An 18,638-nucleotide genomic window follows, 5' to 3' on the forward strand; every position below is an offset into this window, starting at 1 on the left:
CGACGTGTATACGACGTTAAGCGGTCGAGTGTGTGTGTTGCGGTAATAGTGCGAACTATATCCCGAATTGTGTCTCTCTTTTCTATCTCTATTCGCGTCTCTCGAGGTTACACACGCCAACGCATCGGGGAAACGGAGAGAAGCAACGATGCACAGCTGGCTTCGAACAACGCTTGTCGTTTTCTTCGCGAATCTACACTTACATGACTATACGTATATACATATAAGCATTTAACATACACACCTGGTCGGGCCGACTCAAGGTCAGGTCACTAGGCCGCGGACGCACACACAGTGGTTGCTTATCTCTCCAAAACTGTAACGGCAGTGGCGATAATCCACTCGATGACAGTCGTCATAACCTCTGCTCTCGTTCGTCTTTCATCGATGAATGTATCTTCTACCTGTTCGCATTTGGCCCTGGAGAAACAGCCCAGCCACAACAACAACGAACAAAGATCACGAGAGAGCGACTCGCCCTTGCACACGACGGATCAGCACGAACATGCGACGACGCAACGAGAACAACGTTGACACGTCTCGACCGCGTTTTACCGAGAGCACCGACACCAACCAAGTCGAAGGACAAGAACCGTGCTGTGCACCTGTGTGTACGTGTGTCAAAACGAGTCGCGTTTTCCTCGAGCGGAGTAGTGACAAGAATCGACCTGACCTCTTCGAGCCTCACCGAAGAACTGGCGGGCTCGTGCGCTCGCACGCACCCGTCATCCCCTCCACGGCTACGCGACACCTATCTGCTCCACCGTAAACCCTCGCTACTTCTTCCCCTACTTTACCTCCCCTCCATCGCACTAGACGCCATCCAGCTACCCCTATACTCTTCCCGCGATTCGTGTACACGAATCGCGAGAGCGCGGAAAATTTAAAGACCAGACTTAATTATAACTCGAACTTGGCCAGAAGTCCAGTCTCTCTAGTCGGTTCGTCCGCGTTCCGTGTTCATCGCTTTCCATTTTCTTCTGTCGTGATCAACGCTTCTATGCAACCTAATCGACGGGTATACGTCGGGTAGCATCGGTAAACTGTTTGCCATTTTATAAATACACCATCGTATCTAGACGTTTTAGTCGATTTTTGATAACTAAATGAGAATCTAAAAATGTAGAAGTGTCCTGAGAATTCATATAATATACGAAACCATAGAAATTTCTAAGTATTCGTTATAATATTTGATGGGTGAAATAAATCATTATTTACGTATATCCCCATTTCTCTGCTTATATTCACAAAAACATGAAATTGCATAAGGACAAATTGCAATTGCAAGATACGCGAATATTGCTGAAATATATAAAGTAATAGCCGAAATACAATTATAGATTAAATTATTTATTTAAAAACTTACTAAAGTTAAAATTAGATGTGGTTCGTTTTGTTTTATACTGATGCTAAAATAGTAAAAACTAAGCAAATATTGAGATACTTGATACGAGTTCCCATTTCGAGTCGTTCATGTGATACGTTTATTACGTTTAAGAGCGTAAGAGCACAGAAAATTGAAAGATGAGGCTTAATTGTATCGTTTGATTCTCGCTAGTTTATTCGTTCTGATCATCGTTTTTCTTATTTACTGACTCCTTGAAACTAGAATAGATTCTTTCGTGACGGTACAATACATTTGATCGCGTTACACGTAGATTGGAATGTGGAACTTTAGATTAACCCGTGAATGCACAATTTATACGGTCAATTTCACGATATATACATATATATTCATATATATATTCCTGATTCTCCAGCGACTACTCTGAGTCATTGATGATATGGTTAACTCATCGCGCACAATCGTAGAATAATTGCTTACCACACAACACCTGCGATCTTTACATATTCAAATTCGAATCTATGCGTAAACGGTTTGATAAATAAATCATGAGAGGATGAGTGATGGGGAATCTTTAAATATAAATACAAATTGTACATTTATTACCGATATAAATCCATTTCGTTCGATAAAGAGAAATACGAATTAAAAATTTCGGAAAGTTAAGAAAGAACATTCAAAAAGCGCTTTATTTTTACGGTATAAGATATATTTTCCGGAATGATCAACTGATCTTTTTCGATTGTGCAGTGCAATCATGTGTTTCCACATTTGTTATGTAGATACGGTAGTGCTTGGTTTGGTATGCATTCCTACAATGTTCGTACATGTATATGTACGGACCCAGATTCCCTGCAGCATACGTGATTATTATCAAATAGGACGTGAAATGCATGTGGCTTCGAGGAAAAAGGAGATTTGATCTGTGCATTCAATTAGTAATTGATTTACGGTTCGTTTCGATAGATCAGTCAGGAATAATTTTGAAAACTAGAAAATTTTCATCTACGTATATAACTATATTTTAACAACGATCCTGATCATTATGATTGTGTGTTATAAAAATACAAAATTTTTTACCAGTAAAAGTAGAAAAATAACATTTTTGTAGTTTTACTGTTCAGGAGAATAAGTCGTGTAAATGATAGTATTCTAATAAAGTATAACCATTTTATTTTTTTTTTTTTTTATATCTTGTGTTTTTAATCGCGCTCTTGAATTGAATCGCTTGGGTGAGGATGTATTACATACATACATAAAATTCAGATGAATTTAAAGCGGGATACAATGAAATGAATTCTTTTCTGTATCGAATCCTCCAGGTAAGAACGTACGTTTTATGCAAAACTACGCATAATATTTCGATTAAATTAAAATACGTCATATTCCGGTAAGTTCCATTCAGTTTTGCAACTATTCATTGAATGTATCACGTTTGCACTCTGAGGTAATTGACTTCCCGTGCACGCGATCTTTTTCATTAATAGACAATGTTTGTAATTACGTATTATTCATTCTCTTTCGTCCTTTGTGCAACACGTACGAAAAGAATTGTAACTATCGCTTTCAAACGTCATTTTTCTCATAATTTTGTTTTCTTGTAAACAAAATGTAATTCATCGCTCATATTAATAATATCATTCATAAACATTAAAGTTAATGTCTAAAGCGAAGTATATACATTTTTTATTCGTTATAAATAAAGATGTACCAAAAATGCATAATTTTGATAAGAAGATGTAATCTACGAATCTATAAAGATCTTCAATTCCCTAAAATCCTAAGAATCTTTAACATCTACAAAAGATAGAAAATGTATAGATCTTCGCATTGAACGGGTATATCAGAACGTGTTCTTACAAATTTCATGAATTTTAAACATTCCCCTGTTGTTTTCAACGATCAAAGAAAGTTAGAAATCAGAACTCAATGATGGTTTGAGGGCCATGACAGACATCAGAGATACCAGAACGATTTCGAGTAACGCGAGATTGCGTGGCGCTGCTACTTTCGCTGCTGGCGCCTTATTTGCGTAGGTGCGTTTAGGTGAAACAGACATACATATAGAGGAGTGTACAATATACAGCACGACATAGAAGCTAGCCGCGACTTCATTCCTCACGGCCCGGCGCGCCGCGAATCGATAAACGGCGACCATCACGCAACACATAAACCCATCCTCGCTAACCACCCCGACCTCTACGACCGGCTGCACCATTCCCCGGATCGTACGGCATCTGTACGCTACACATCGTGTTATCATTAAAGTAGACAGAGCTTTCGGTACATCGGCACTTTCAATAATGACGTAACGTCTTCTCTCCATCCTTTTCATTCATTTACTGATCTCGTTTCTCTTTCATATCTTTTCGCATCTTTCTTCTTTCCGTACTCTAATTTTCAATTCTAAACCGATGGAATCGATGAATTTTAGGATAATAGAAATCTTTAATTGTGATAAATACCGATTTTGGTACATCCAACTTGAACGATGATATAGCATTTCCACTCTTCTTCCTACCCTACATTCACTCACTAATCTCGTTTCTTCGCACTCGTATGCAATCAATTCGATGCTTCACCCATCTTTTTGGGTGTTCTTTTTCTTTTTACGTGTGTCGATAACCATAGAATCAGCCTGAAAACAAGAGGATTATGTATCTTTGTGCGATTTCGATGACTTTTTTTAATAGAAAATTGAAAACAACTTGTGAAGTACTTACATTATAAAACAATCGTTTCAAAATTCTTTAAGCTAAAAAAAAATTATTTGTGTCATATATTGCTTTCTAGCGGAAAAGAATGAACTTAAAAATTCGGAAGAACAGCTATACAAAACGGGGAGAACGTGACAGATTTACTAAAGAGGAAAGCAAGTATCTGAGTATCCGGAAACGAGGTTATTCTAGATCGTATGCAATAGCGGCGAATGCGAATCATTATCATTTGCATTCATAATATGTAGTTGCAAGGTACTTAAACATAATCGCTACTTTCAGTAATATACAATGCATACGCGTGTATCTTATTAGGGATATAATAGCTAAAACAGATAAAAACGATTATCCACTATATGTAGATCTTAAATTGATAGAATGTACAAAACATACTCTTTAACCTTAATTTTGTTACAATATACAAGCTCAAAAATGTACATTGAAAATATGCAATTATATAAAATCTGTAAAACAAATAATTCCGCGTACTTCACTGTTCTGTTAGATTTATCTGTTTATTTACTTTATAATGTGAGAGTGTATAATGTACATACCTATACTTACACACATTACACACATGTGAAACATACACGCTAAACACATACCTGCATACGTGGTTCAAGTCCGATCGTGCAATGTCTTCGCAATATACGTTCATCATTATTTAATGAACAAATTATATTTGCAATTCGTATATATTTAATCTTTTTAACAAATATACGAATTATTTTCGAATGAAATAAATGATAAATTACATACAAGCGCAATCCATTATATTAAAAAACTGGAAAAAATACTTTATCATGTTGAAAAAGATACACTTTTACGAAAGAAGATCGAATAGCATTCTGTAACGAGCAAAAATCGTCGAAAGTTTGGCGCGAAAATGAAGTGCGCATGTAAGAAAAGTGGCGGACTAGGTGGAGCTAGCAGCGCAGTGAAAACAGAAACCCAAACCGGTCATGGAGGCTAGTTAACGACTGTGCGCCGCGCTTGTGAATAGTAATTTCACCAGGATATTGTGATATTTACACGGACGACAGAAAATCGACAGAAATATCGCCGGTTTAGACGAAAATGGGTGCATACCTGTCAGAACCGATTACGAAAAAAGTATCGAGCGACGAAGCAGGCAAGAATGTCGCATTCGGCGCGAGTTCCATGCAAGGCTGGCGAATTAGTCAAGAGGTAAGCTAAAACCCTCGAGCGGCCAGTGCACCGTTACCCAGTTTCGTTTCGGTCAGAGAACGGTTTGCCGGTTCACCGTTTCACCAGAGTATTACGACATTCATCCTGATCTATCGCAAACGTAATCCATCTATCTGTCGAAGCGCGAAATTCAGTCTATTCGATTCGAGAACGACAAATACTGCGTTGATAGTAACAAGAGTGCTTCGGCGTTTCGCTTGTGAACAAAACAGTACTGTTGCAAAATTAAGAATATTCATTGTCATGGTTCGAAGCCACTTCCGAAATGAAAGTTTTCACAGCCTATGAACGCTTCACGTGTTTCAGATTAATCTAATTAACTTGTTATTGTTTTTAATATAAATATCAATAACAGTACAATCTGTTTTTGAATTTAGAAATAGGTAAATAATATCATTGTTAAACTCACTGTGCCCAGAATAATATTTGTTATCCATGTTAGAATAACTTTCTAATAGTAACCTTATTTATTAATTAAAATATTAATTTTATATGTACATATGATAATTCACATAAATCTTTTTAAAAAATTTCCAATTAGTATATATATAAAATATACATTTGGATAAAAAATATAATTATTTGTTTATAGGATGCACATAACTGTTGCATAGATTTTGATGAAAATGTTTCATTATTTGCTGTATACGATGGCCATGGTGGTCATGAAGTAGCAACATACTGTGCACGTAATTTACCAGATTTTATTAAACAAACTGATGCGTACAAGAAAGGAGACATTAGGCAAGCTTTACTTGATGCCTTTCTGGGCTTTGATGCCACACTTGAAAAACCTGAAGTAGTTAGTATCCTTAAAGAACTTGCAGGGACATCTACCTCAGATAAGAAAAAAGATGAGTTGAATGAATCTGGTGCGTTTCTTTTTGTATTCAAACTATATTTTTATATAAATTACATTTTCATAAGTTAAGCTAATAATTATTATATTTCATAATTATTAGTTTGTTCCACCTATTTCTTTGTACAAAAATATGTTTAATAAAGTTGTCTTCATACATTACATTGCACATAGATGAAGAAGAAAATGTTAATAATCTATGTATGGAGGCAACAATGCCATTGGAAGAAGTAATGGCAAAATATCAATCAGAAATGAATCCTAATGTAAAAAATCTAAAAAACGAAAAATGCAGTAAAAGAGTATGTTCTGCGAGCCCTTATTTACGTGGTCGAAGAGGTAAAGAAAAAGCAAGCTCTTCATCATCTGGCGCCGGGTGTTCATCATCTTCGTCATCTTGGAATACAAATGAAACCGACGTGAGTAGTTCCAGCCAACCATGTGGGTCGACTTTATCTAATATAACGAAGAGAAATGAATCTGAATGTCCTGGAAACAATGAAGCTGAACAAGTTCTTGATTCAACTACAAGTAATGGAAATGCACATGTCTCTGCACCAGTAGGATCAACAGCAGATGTGGAGGCAACAAAAAGTGCAGATATGCCTGATAGCTCTGAAGATGTAAACAAAAAAGTTACAAGTCCTGATAAAATTACATGTACAGAAGAATTAAATGCAAATGAAGTAGAATTAAATGGTGCAGAATCAAAGCGAATTGAAGATGCTGATAGCAGTAAGGGTGGGGGTGATAATGTATCAAGCAGTTCATGTACTCCAGTAGAGAATGGAGATGCAGGACAGCAAGAACGTATAACTAGTACTGGTAGAAGAAGAATTCAACCTATCACTCTATATCATACTCTTTTAAAGAAAGACAACGAAGATTCTGAGGATGATGATGACGATGAAAATGATGAAACATTTGATGGTGTCCCAGAAAGGTAAACAACTTCAATGGATTAACATAATACGATATAAAATTATCCATATATTTTTTCCATTACGCTCCTATTATACAGTTTTAGCGATGAAGATGATATAGAAGATATTGACGAAGATGAAAGTGAGGAAGATGAAGACGAAGATGAAGACGAAGATGAGGATGGAGATGCCAATATCGACGATGACGATGACGATGACGATGATAGTGAAAGTCTTATGATGGATACAGAAGAGGTATGATGACTTTTTTATGAAATATAACCCACTATTTGCGCTATAATATACATATAATTATGTTAAAATAAACACGAATTATTAATTTATACAGCCAGGATATGATAGTGGATGCACAGCAGTAGTTGCAGTTTTAAAAGGGAATGAATTATATGTAGCAAATGCTGGAGATTCCCGTTGTGTATTATGCAGAGATGGTCAGGCTATAGAGCTTAGTCTAGATCACAAACCTGAAGATGAACCGGAAATGGAACGTATAGTAAAAGCTGGTGGAAAAGTGACAGCTGATGGTAGAGTAAATGGTGGCCTTAATTTATCAAGGGCACTTGGGGACCATGCTTATAAACAAAATGTAAACTTATCACCGCAAGAGCAAATGATCTCTGCACTTCCTGATGTGAGGCATATCACAATTGAACCAGAAAAAGATGAGTTTATGGTGCTTGCGTGTGATGGTATCTGGAATTTTATGTCGAGTCAAGATGTTGTACAATTTATTCGTACTCGTTTGACACAAAATTACGAAAAATTATCAAAAATATGTGAAGAGGTACAAAATATACTTGATCACTTCTTTACTTATCATTGCCCAAAATGTATATTATTTATTAATAAATAATGTTTCATTGTAGTTATTTGACCACTGTCTAGCACCTGATACCTGTGGAGATGGTACAGGATGCGACAATATGACGGCTGTAATAGTGCGATTTAAGTCGTCGACTGATGCTGTAACGAATAGCACTGTTGCTGAAGTATGTACTGCTAAAAGATCGCTATCGCCATCTAAACCGACAGAAGAAAATAATGATTGTATTGTGCAGGAAGATATGATGAATTCTTGTAAACGTCTTAAGACCGAAGCAACTATGTGAGAAATGTGTTAAATGCTATGAACTGTTGCAATCTCTGGAAACAGATGAGTGAATGTGAATTTATGTAAAATTATGTAATTCTATAAAACTGTGAATTTTGAACAGATACTCAATGGTAATCGATACCAGTTACTTCAAATATCATGTAAAGTATGTTAGTACTGGCTATTGGTGGCAGACTGATCAATTGGAGCATATGAGGATGATACTTTACTGCTAATATTTCGACACTTTAGTGCTTAATCTGATACAAATAGACAGTGTTCTTTTTCATTTAAATTAAAAACAATTGATTTTCAAAACTGTTTCACTACATCTGTTATTACTGGACAGTGTACTATACGGTCTAACGTTTTGATAATGTCATGTACAAAATATATAAGACAGTTATACAAACATAATTCTGTACAATTAACGATATAATAAATATTTCACTTTATAAGTACTTTCTATGGTAATGATAAGGTAGATGATAAGTATAAATAAAATCACTCTAAAATCATTTACTAAGTCAAAGCCTTGTAAGATTTTACAAATAATATAAGGTACCATAATGATTAGAGTAACAATAAATTTCTCAAGTTAAACATTTTTTTATTGACTCAATATTTTGTGTATCTTAACTGTTTTATATCCTTATTGATCAGAATTCAATTATACATCATCTCATTTGCTCCATTAACATGAAATACGGAATATACTCTTTGAGTTTTTAGATAACATCCATAGTAGATATGTAATTGTACATATTTATAAATTTAGACTATAGGATTTATATTTGTAATTTAACGTGATACCATTTCTTATTTTTACGAAATAAAGTTTATTTTTGAATCCCTGGGTATAGTGGTTGAATGGATGGGTGTGCGAGTAGTCTTAAAATGTGTAAACTGTATTGCATAATAACGCCAATTGCGTACTACGCATTGCTAATTTGTGATCTTGTACTAAAAATATTGTTAAAAGAATAATAGTTATGTTATGGAATACTATCTACTTAAACTGTTTAACATATTTTTTAAATATCTGACAGTATCATACATTCTGTAAGTTTGTGACAACATGAAAACAATATTTCTAAAAGAAACAATAAAATTATAGATTAAATTTAAACATACAAACACTTTCAAAATTAATAATATATGTATTGGAAACAAACTAATTTATCACAAGAAACATGTAAAAAGTGAGGATGAAAAAAATATTTAAATTATTTATATCTTTTTAAGAAATACATACTTTATTTTAATGCCAATTATTGTATCTACATTATGTGCTTACAAGCGTTTTTCATCTTATATGATTAATTAAATTCTTTTTCTGTGTAGTTACAATACATAAGTAAGAAACATTTTTAACGACTAAACTTTAAAATAGAAACCCAACTTCATAAATTTCTTTTTATCTTACAACTATGGTTTCATTATATCACTATTTCACCATAACGTGAACATACAATACGGACAACGATTGTCTATTCACAAAACATACAAAGTTTATATTCGATAAAATAATATAGATGTTAGATAAATAATTAATATAAATTGATCACCTGCGATGTCTTTAAGATTGCTTCAAGTTTTGTATTGTTATTCATCTTTTGCAACTGCTCACATATAATTGCGGCTATTAATAGGCAGTAATTATATAACAGCATTGTTTACAATTATAACGAAAAAGCAATCATAATTTTTACGGAAAACAACAAATAATACCATTATCAAAATGATTAGTAGTATATGAATATTAGAGACAGTATGTAGAATGATTCAGAACTGATGTGCCTTTCTGATTCAGGGGTTGGAAACCTTCAGAATATGTGTGTATATTTGATGCCGTCTTATTAAGAAGGGTTTAAACCCCGACACCGTCTTAACTGCAAACTTCGTCATGAACTTATGTATAAATATCTTGTTTCATAATATATGTCACTCTAATTATGTTTAATAGTTTTTATTTATTCTCCTTATTTTGATCAACTTTTGACGCAAAAAAGTACAGACATACGTTCATAATGTACTTAATTGAATTCGGTGTATCAATTCTAATTACAAATTCAACTCTTTAATTCACCGTTAATTGTTCGATAGTTTCTAACTGTTCCATTTCGATCTTTTTTAGGGAATCGTGTTGTATACGAAGTCTCTCAAGTTCCATAGATTTTTCTATAATCTGTGCCTATAATTTAATATATAAATGTTATTTCTAAATTGCTTAATAAATTAAAATTTATTAAATATACATTTACGTTCGCCAACTTCATAAATTTTACATACTCATATATAAAGTTAACGTTTATTTTATTTTAGAAGTTGATTATTTTCGATAAATAATTGTTATACAATAAACTATTTTAATTTTTAAATAACCTGAATTTGTTGTTTTTGAGCATCCCTTTCTTTCGCAACAGAACGGAGTAAATTCCGAGTTCCAATAGTTTTCATCTTCTCTTTTTCCACCTCATTTGCCAACTGATCTATTATTTGTATAAATTCATCGGAATTCATTTGAAATTCGGTAATTTCTGAGGAATAAAGAACAGTATCGAGTCAAAAAAGAGAACACATGTATAAAATAAGTATTTAAAAAATCATATTACAAATTGTTTCGTGGTACAATTATAGGTACAAAAGATATATTTTATATAAAAATTTAGAACATATTATTCTAAATATATGTATCATACATACAATTTAATTATTTTTAGTATTATATATTATTAAGTTTAAACATAAGTTATTATAATTATATTCAGTAAGATAAGCTTTGAAAATGAATTGCTTATACGTATTCGTATGATAACGATGAAAAAATAAACAACTTCTATATATATATATAACTTAATTTAATAGCTAATGATATACATCAAATTTCAAATTATTATAGTAGCGGTGCTTTTAAAATACTGATCAGAAGCATCCAAAGGCGGTAATACAGATGGCAGTAATTACTATAGGGAAACATGTAGTACAAGCATTTGTTTTGCACAGAGAGTATATTTAACAATCGCTGGATGTACAAAAAATAAGAAATAACGCGGTAAGTTAACTGAAAAACCTTGTAAAAAATCTTGTTTGTTTAAATCGTGTATGTCAAAAGTGTACGTGTATACACATTATTTTGCATGAATTGTGATAATTTCGGTAAAACTCACTCGAAACAAAATTTTGACATTCTTCTTTAAGCTTATTCGTCTGATTTGCAACTTCTGGTTCTAATACACGAATTTTGCTTAAATCATCAATATAAATTCCATACTTTGCTAAAGGGTCAGCCATTTTCTTAAATAAACAAACGATCGACTCTTAGGTAGCTGCGCCTGCGCGTATCCAGAACTAGTCTTCGTTTCTTCATACTAGTCACTCGCCAAAATGGGAATACGATAGGGTATATTTTTTGCCGAGTCGTAAGACACGAAAGAGTAGTGAATCGTGTTTTATTTAATAAGATTTTAATATATAAGATGAGACTAATAAATGCCACATAAAACATCTTTGTGCTGGTTACTGTTTATCGATGCGTTGACACTCAAGAGACACAACGCTTTGTTCTTTCTCTGTTATATATTTTACATTTAATATTTAGAAATCGATATATTTTTTCATCAATTTATTTATTAACGTTGATACTTGACGGTCTGATATATTATCATTATCATCCGTTATGTCCGGAAACCACGAAACAGGAATTAAATATCCTTCGGAATATGTTAAGCTCAATATCGGCGGTTCTCTACATTACACTACTTTAGGGACACTCCAAAAACATGACACTATGTTACGTGCTATGTTCAGTGGCCGCATGGAAATTCTTCCAGATCCCGAAGGTGACATTTTACAATATTGTTAAAATTTAATATGATAATGAATTATACTCTGCACGTTTTATTCTTTTGCAATATCAATTGAAATTCCACGACTTAATAAAAATTCATGTTTGAAATCTTCTAATATGGAATCATATTTTCATATATAAAAATCTCATTTAATACCTTTTTTTTTAGAAATGCAATCATTGTCTTTCATTTACTTAAAACCTATAAATATAATTTACAGGGTGGATACTAATAGACAGGTGCGGGAAACATTTTGGAACAATCTTGAATTTTTTAAGGGACGGTTCAGTTCCATTACCAGAAAGCACTAAAGAAATGGCAGAATTACTTGCAGAAGCAAAATATTATTGCATTAGCGAATTAGCTAAATCTTGTGAACAAGCGCTTCTTCGAAAGGAGAGGGAAGCAGAACCTATTTGTAGAATTCCACTTATTACTTCTCAAAAAGAAGAACAATTATTAATTAGCAGTACTACTAAACCAGTAGTAAAGTTGCTTGTTAATAGGCACAATAACAAATATTCATATACAAGGTGATAATACCTGCTTCCTATAAATTGCAGTATGCAATGAAACAAAGAATGAATAAATATAAAAAGCCTTGTCTTTACAGTACATCAGATGACAATCTCTTAAAAAACATAGAATTATTCGACAAAATGTCCCTTAGATTTGGTCGTAGAGTACTATTTATTAAAGATGTAATTGGCTCCAGTGAAATTTGCTGTTGGACATTTTATGGTCATGGTCGCAAAGTTGCAGAAGTTTGTTGCCATTCAATTGTCTATACAACTGACAAAAAACACACAAAGGTAATCTCAAATGTATATGTAATAGATTTAATTGTATATATCCTATGCGATTATGAATATAATATGTAATATGATACGTAATGTAAAGTAACATGCCAGACTTTAATGTAGAAGAAACAATAAATATTTAATTTATAATACATAGGTTGAGTTTCCAGAGGCCAGAATTTATGAAGAAACATTAAATATTTTGTTATATGAACATCGAAATGGTCCTGACCAAGAGTTAATGCAAGCAACGTCATCGCGCGGTGCAGTCAGTGGTGCACCACCTTGTACGTCAGATGAAGAAGAGGGTGAGCGTTCAGGCTTGGCTCGCCTTCGCTCCAACAAACAAAACACCAACTGACCCAACCTTACCCCCTTTGCCCCTCCTAATCCAGCAACCCTTAACGTCGTTCGAGTCCTCGCTCTTAAAACGCGAGCCAATTCGAAGTAAGATGTGTGAAAACGAAAACTAAGCAAAATTTTTATATACATGCATACATATATAGACATCTACGCATGTACACTTATATATATATGTATGTATTCTCTCATACAAAATTGAACGATCAATATGTTTAAACTTGATTATTAGTTGTACCACTAAGTTTACAGTCTTACATTTTCTTATAATCGATATTTATACATCCTAATTATTTCACATATCTGGGATCATTTATAGAACAGAATGACAAATTCGTCTTAGATTTATTTATACTTTTATTATATCGTAAGATGTAGAAATATGTGAAAATGTGATATGAATACGTTTTCGTATTTCTTATTTTCAGATCATAAATTTTTAAAAGAACATAAATACGAGTACTGTTTATGTGCCAAATATTCATGTTAAAAGTGAAACAAGAATAAGTCGAAGTTGCCATTCTGTGATCAATGGAATTATTTACTCTTATACTCTATAACAACTTTTAAGCAGTTATTTAGAGTACTAAATTATATAATAAAGTTGCACAACATAGGATTGCATTGTTACCTGTTATAAGTATTATTATTACTATATAATTATATTATTACTATTATGGTTATTACAATTATATTATGAGGATGATGATTATTATTATTATCATAGCTATAAACTCGACATGTTTATATTTTTTTTTTACAGAACAAAATTCTATGTGTCAATAAATTAATAAAATAAAAAATGTGCTTATATATACTTGCATTTTTCAACTTAAGTTCTACTAAACTGCTTAAAGGATGGTGCGGAGTGAACACTGCCAGTAAAATAATTTTAATGGAATATATAAATTAGCCTGGTATAGTTTAAAAATGAATTCAAATTATAATTGGTTCTTCGATCTTAGAGTTACAAATGTTGGTCCTTTACTATGAACAAGACAAAAACTTTTATAAGCACGTAAGCTTTGTGTTAATTTTTATATATCATTCCAAAACGTGGTACATTTTTCTCATATTAATGCTTTTACTTTGCTTACACACTTTCACTTATAAAAGCAAATGTATTATGATTCAATGAATACTGCAAATTAATATCACATATTCTTTTTAACATGGTGCAAACTCCTACATTTAATGAAGGGACCATATGTATTCCTATCTCGTACCTACAATTATTTTGCTGTAGGAAAATATATAAAAATCATTCATTAGTCCTTGAATTATTAAATTCTTGGATCGAAATCTCATTTTATTCTCCCGAATACAAGACGATATACCTAATATATTACAGTAATATAAATATAACAAAATTTTGCAACAAAAAACAGTTTAAGTTCCTATAATTTTATGTAAGAAAAATACCGGTATTATAGCTAGCGAATGTGGTTCATATCTCGTATTTATTATAAATCTCTATAGTTAATAAAATTATGTAACATGTAAATTAAGGTAAATGCAATATATATTATATTAATCAAAACATTATTGCTGCTTGAATTTTTCAACCTCACAGTAGAGCACATTTAATGGCCTTCTTTGGCAGGTAAAACAGACACGAGCTATAACATTTCTTCAAATTACATATTCTTATATATAAAATGAATAGAATTAATTATTCTTAAAAATAAATTAAAAATTGTACTGATTATTTATCTTTTCTTTCAGGAAACTAGTACGTCCCATCAAAATACATAGGGTAGCCATGGTCTGCTTATTAAATCTGCGAAATTCTTAATTTAGTCACATTGTATAAACCAGCACCGTTTATTAGTTAAAATATATAAAAAGCTTTGTGTGTGTCTTGTATCCGGGTGAATTGATTACCTATTAAAATTTTCAACATACATAAGCATATACATAGTTATATAATTCAATTTATTTGGAATTTAAAAATTCATTTAAATACCGCTCAAATAAGAAAATACTTTCTTATTCGCACTCCTTGTCTAGGGTTCACATTTACTTATACTTTTAAATTTACATATTGAGAATGTATACACAATTTTACAGATGAGTTTGCAAACTTGCCAAAATGTATTAACAGTAAAATATTAAATAGTAACATCATAAAAGGAACAATATTAAATTCTATCTACTAGATGTATAAATACCCCTAGTATAAGTACATGCACATGTAAATACTATTATTGTTACAAAAGACTAGAAATGATATTATATTTGATAATATTTTGTGAAAAATAGATTAAACTATAACTTTTTTATAGGTTTAAGTTTATATGACATTAAGTATAATAATATTCGTGTTTCAATAAATTATTCGTGCATCCTCCTCTTTCTCTCTCTCTCTCTCTCTCTCTCTCTCTGTCTCTCTCTCTCTCTCTCTCTCTCTCTCTCTCTCTGTGTGTGTGTGTGTGTGTGTGTGTGTGTGTGTGTGTGTGTGTGTGTGTGTGTGTGTGTGTGTGTACACATATTCTATATATAGTTAACTATGGAAGTCTTCACACATACCATTAAATGCTACAAAATTTCATTACGAAATTAGTGCCAAATTGAAGTATGTTATTATATAACGATATATGTATTTTGTTTAAATGAAAATTACACTTTTATTAGATGCACTTGAAAAGATTTGTGTAGGCCAACTGTATGTGAATAAATGAAAATATGTTAGTCATAGAAAAGATGATAATATTTAACATTATGTTAATGGAATGCTATACATGTGAAAATCAGAATTTTTAATAAAATTAATATTATTGTATAAATGTAATAACAGATATACACATTAAAATCATCTTCTGGTCAATGATATTTTATTATTATAAATTGTATTTATCTTTCTATTTTTATCATATCATGAATATTATTTTAGTATATAGACTGGCTCAACTAAACGGGATTAACTAAATATCCGCCTTGTTTACTGTTATAACTTCTTAGGACAAAGTTACAGTATTCCAAGAACGACATGTGAAGGTGGAAATAATTTCTTTTTATAATCATTTCTTTTATGTGATTTCAAGATTATCAGTTTTTTTTTTAAATAGAATGTCATATATATTTTTCGATATCCTTGTAGAGTCTAAAAAAAGAACTTCAATAACCATACCGTCCCCATTATTTAATTTTAAGATATTTGGGAGTAAAGTGTGTGACAAAATTAGCGACAAAATTAAAAAATCGAATTTTTCCGCTAGGCAAAATTTGTTAACTTGTGAGGGCTCAAATGAAAGTTTAGAACGTAAGGAATTAATTAAAATTAGTTTTATCTAATTGTTCTTCTTGATTTCTTAATTATGTTATAAGAAAAAACAAATTTCCTCTCTGTTATGTTATAAGCAAGTTTAAAAAATCATCCAATTAACCAAGAAACACTATAACCACCTAGCAGTGAAATGATGGAACTAATCTCTTTATGATAAAATTAAAAACTGAAATTTCTCGGTCTATGAGGCGAATTCTTGAACTATTCAGGAATTAAATCAAAGCTTTAACATTCCAGAAATCCTTTCTGTGTAATATTATTCTGATTTCCTATGTAATTAATTATATGCAATTAGTGCAAAGTATCCTATTTTAGATATGGTGGCCCCACCTGACAAGGCGAAGCAGTAGTACTAATAAGAAGCAAAATTTTTATTTAATAGATGGCACCACCATATCTAAAATACGGCGCTACAGTTTTGTTTCATATTGTTTGTTGACACGTTGAGGAGTACAGATTCGTAACAAAATGGGTAAAACGAAAGATATAAGTTCGGATGAAGAAAGGACTTTAGGTACGATTTTCGATGTGTTAAAAAATTAACATTTAGTTTACGTAGAGACGGAAACATTTATTATATTTTTCGTTTTATAAATTTCATTATTCATCTTTAGGCTAAGTATGTTAGAGATTTAATATCAGCATTAAAGGATTTCAATGACGCTTTACAAGAATCTGTTTCGTGGAAAATTTAATACTTTTTATATGCATTTGTGTTTACTTGTAATGATCTTTCAATATTTATCTTATATATTGTTTTTCTTTTAGAAACTAATGAAGTATCTCCACAAAAGAGACATAAAAAGCATAAACATAAAAAGCACAAAAAAAGGAAAGTTACTCACAATGATAATGATGGCTTTAACAATGTTGCTACAGAAACAGAAAAAAAGAAGATGTTTCGAGTTAAAATAAAAAAAGATGATGAAAAAGGGTGAGTAAAGTAAAAAGGAGCAATAGATTAGATATTATGTCATTTTATAAATAATAGAGATATATTTATTTTATTATTTTTTGCAGTTTAGAGAAACCTCGTGAGAAAATACAAAAAACATCTAATCTTAGCATCGCAGGTGCAAGCACTGTGCTATCACCAAAAGCTGCAACAAAGAAAAAGGTTCCAAAAAGTAGTAAAGGTAAAGATAGTGGCACTAGTAGTGAAGAAGAACGATGGCTAGATGCAATTGAGTCTGGAAAACTTGAAGAAGTAAGTAATTGTAACTAGTGTTTATAATATTGATTTCTTTATGAATAAGTTTTATTTATTATAGATTAAATATATGTATTATTCTAGGTGGATGATGAGCTAAAAAAGATTAAACCAAAGGATCCAAAATTAATGACAGCACGTCAAAGAGCTATGTTTGAAAGAAAGACTGATACGGAACCAAATCCAGCTGTTGAACAACTTATGTCTTTACCAACTGGATACAAAGAAAAGGTTATGACAGCTGAAGCTATACAAAAAGCTGCTCTTAAATCCTTGAAAAGGAAACAACTTGCTGATGAGAAAAGAGAAAAAGATAAAGTATGTAATAATAACGAAAAATAAATATAATTACTATAAAATAGTATACTGGATTCTATGTAAATAGTATTCAAAATTATACTTTTATTCCCATAGAAAAAGACAATGGAAAGATTACTGAAAAAGCAAGAATCTAAAGCTTCTAAAGTTATTGGTAAAGGAAAACCTTGTAGAAGGCAAGTTCCCTTGGTTACATACCGTTTAACACTTGAAGGAAGTTCAATATCTTTACCTCCTGGAGAAGATTTTCCATTACAGCCTACAGAGGAGTAAGTCAAAATGATAGATAGTTTGAGAAATTTAATTGAAATTTTTATAAAATCAAATTATATTATTTTGTTGTATTTTTCTTTTTCAGAAAGGAACCACCCATACAAACTCTTTGTGGTGTAAATCAATGTAAAAAGCTCAAAAAGTATTCATGCTCAAAAACGGGTGTACCATTATGCAGTTTAGAATGTTATAAAACTAATTTAGCTCTATCTGTATAATTAGTTAATATTTGAACTTGTCTGTGTTAGTGTATATACATCACATTACATTTTTTAATATACATCATTATTGAATAGTTTTACAAAGAAGGTAAATATAGATAATGTAAAATACTAGATATATATTATATTTAAAAGAAATTAGAATTTTAATT

At 31.6% G+C, this 18,638-nt stretch overlaps 5 protein-coding genes across 7 annotated transcripts in view; 3 read left to right on the forward strand and 2 right to left on the reverse strand.

The window, feature by feature from the left end:
- LOC117205970 (heparan sulfate glucosamine 3-O-sulfotransferase 5) overlaps positions 1 to 719 on the reverse strand; it is a 152,328-nt gene extending 151,609 nt beyond the window's left edge. The window contains exon 1 of the mRNA XM_033444854.1: positions 245 to 719. The gene's annotated coding sequence lies outside the window, so the exon portion shown is untranslated. The remainder of the gene's footprint in view (positions 1 to 244) is intronic.
- A 4,266-nt stretch (positions 720 to 4,985) lies between these two features.
- LOC117206106 (probable protein phosphatase CG10417) lies at positions 4,986 to 10,123 on the forward strand. The gene is made up of 6 exons (XM_033445113.1): positions 4,986 to 5,250; positions 5,864 to 6,143; positions 6,305 to 7,073; positions 7,152 to 7,308; positions 7,403 to 7,858; positions 7,941 to 10,123. The coding sequence occupies exons 1-6, from the start codon at positions 5,140 to 5,142 to the stop codon at positions 8,181 to 8,183; spliced, it is 2,016 nt and encodes a 671-aa protein (XP_033301004.1). The 5' UTR covers positions 4,986 to 5,139; the 3' UTR covers positions 8,184 to 10,123.
- LOC117206111 (intraflagellar transport protein 20 homolog) lies at positions 10,121 to 11,514 on the reverse strand. The gene is made up of 3 exons (XM_033445123.1): positions 11,338 to 11,514; positions 10,553 to 10,707; positions 10,121 to 10,361 (listed from the first exon to the last, which is right to left on the reverse strand). Exons 1-3 carry the CDS (start codon positions 11,459 to 11,461, stop codon positions 10,248 to 10,250), a joined length of 393 nt encoding a protein of 130 aa, XP_033301014.1. The 5' UTR covers positions 11,462 to 11,514; the 3' UTR covers positions 10,121 to 10,247.
- Positions 11,515 to 11,716: 202 nt separating this feature from the next.
- On the forward strand, positions 11,717 to 15,439 carry LOC117206110 (BTB/POZ domain-containing adapter for CUL3-mediated RhoA degradation protein 3). 2 transcript variants are annotated; one of them, XM_033445122.1, is made up of 5 exons: positions 11,717 to 12,009; positions 12,239 to 12,551; positions 12,632 to 12,830; positions 12,976 to 13,126; positions 14,904 to 15,439. In XM_033445122.1, the coding sequence occupies exons 1-5, from the start codon at positions 11,847 to 11,849 to the stop codon at positions 14,909 to 14,911; spliced, it is 834 nt and encodes a 277-aa protein (XP_033301013.1). In that variant the 5' UTR covers positions 11,717 to 11,846; the 3' UTR covers positions 14,912 to 15,439. The 2 variants fall into 2 exon arrangements, with proteins under 2 accessions (XP_033301013.1, XP_033301012.1); XM_033445121.1 differs by having other exon boundaries at positions 12,976 to 15,092.
- A 1,418-nt stretch (positions 15,440 to 16,857) lies between these two features.
- On the forward strand, positions 16,858 to 18,597 carry LOC117206109 (INO80 complex subunit B). Of its 2 annotated transcripts, none has more exons than XM_033445118.1 (6): positions 16,858 to 16,978; positions 17,233 to 17,398; positions 17,485 to 17,671; positions 17,759 to 17,992; positions 18,089 to 18,261; positions 18,351 to 18,597. In XM_033445118.1, the coding sequence occupies exons 1-6, from the start codon at positions 16,933 to 16,935 to the stop codon at positions 18,481 to 18,483; spliced, it is 939 nt and encodes a 312-aa protein (XP_033301009.1). In that variant the 5' UTR covers positions 16,858 to 16,932; the 3' UTR covers positions 18,484 to 18,597. The 2 variants fall into 2 exon arrangements, with proteins under 2 accessions (XP_033301009.1, XP_033301010.1); XM_033445119.1 differs by having other exon boundaries at positions 17,530 to 17,671.
- Positions 18,598 to 18,638: the final 41 nt, after the last annotated feature.

This window comes from Bombus bifarius, unplaced genomic scaffold (assembly GCF_011952205.1).
Source record: "Bombus bifarius isolate JDL3187 unplaced genomic scaffold, Bbif_JDL3187 scf7180000007996, whole genome shotgun sequence".
NCBI classification, from domain to species: domain Eukaryota; kingdom Metazoa; phylum Arthropoda; class Insecta; order Hymenoptera; family Apidae; genus Bombus; species Bombus bifarius.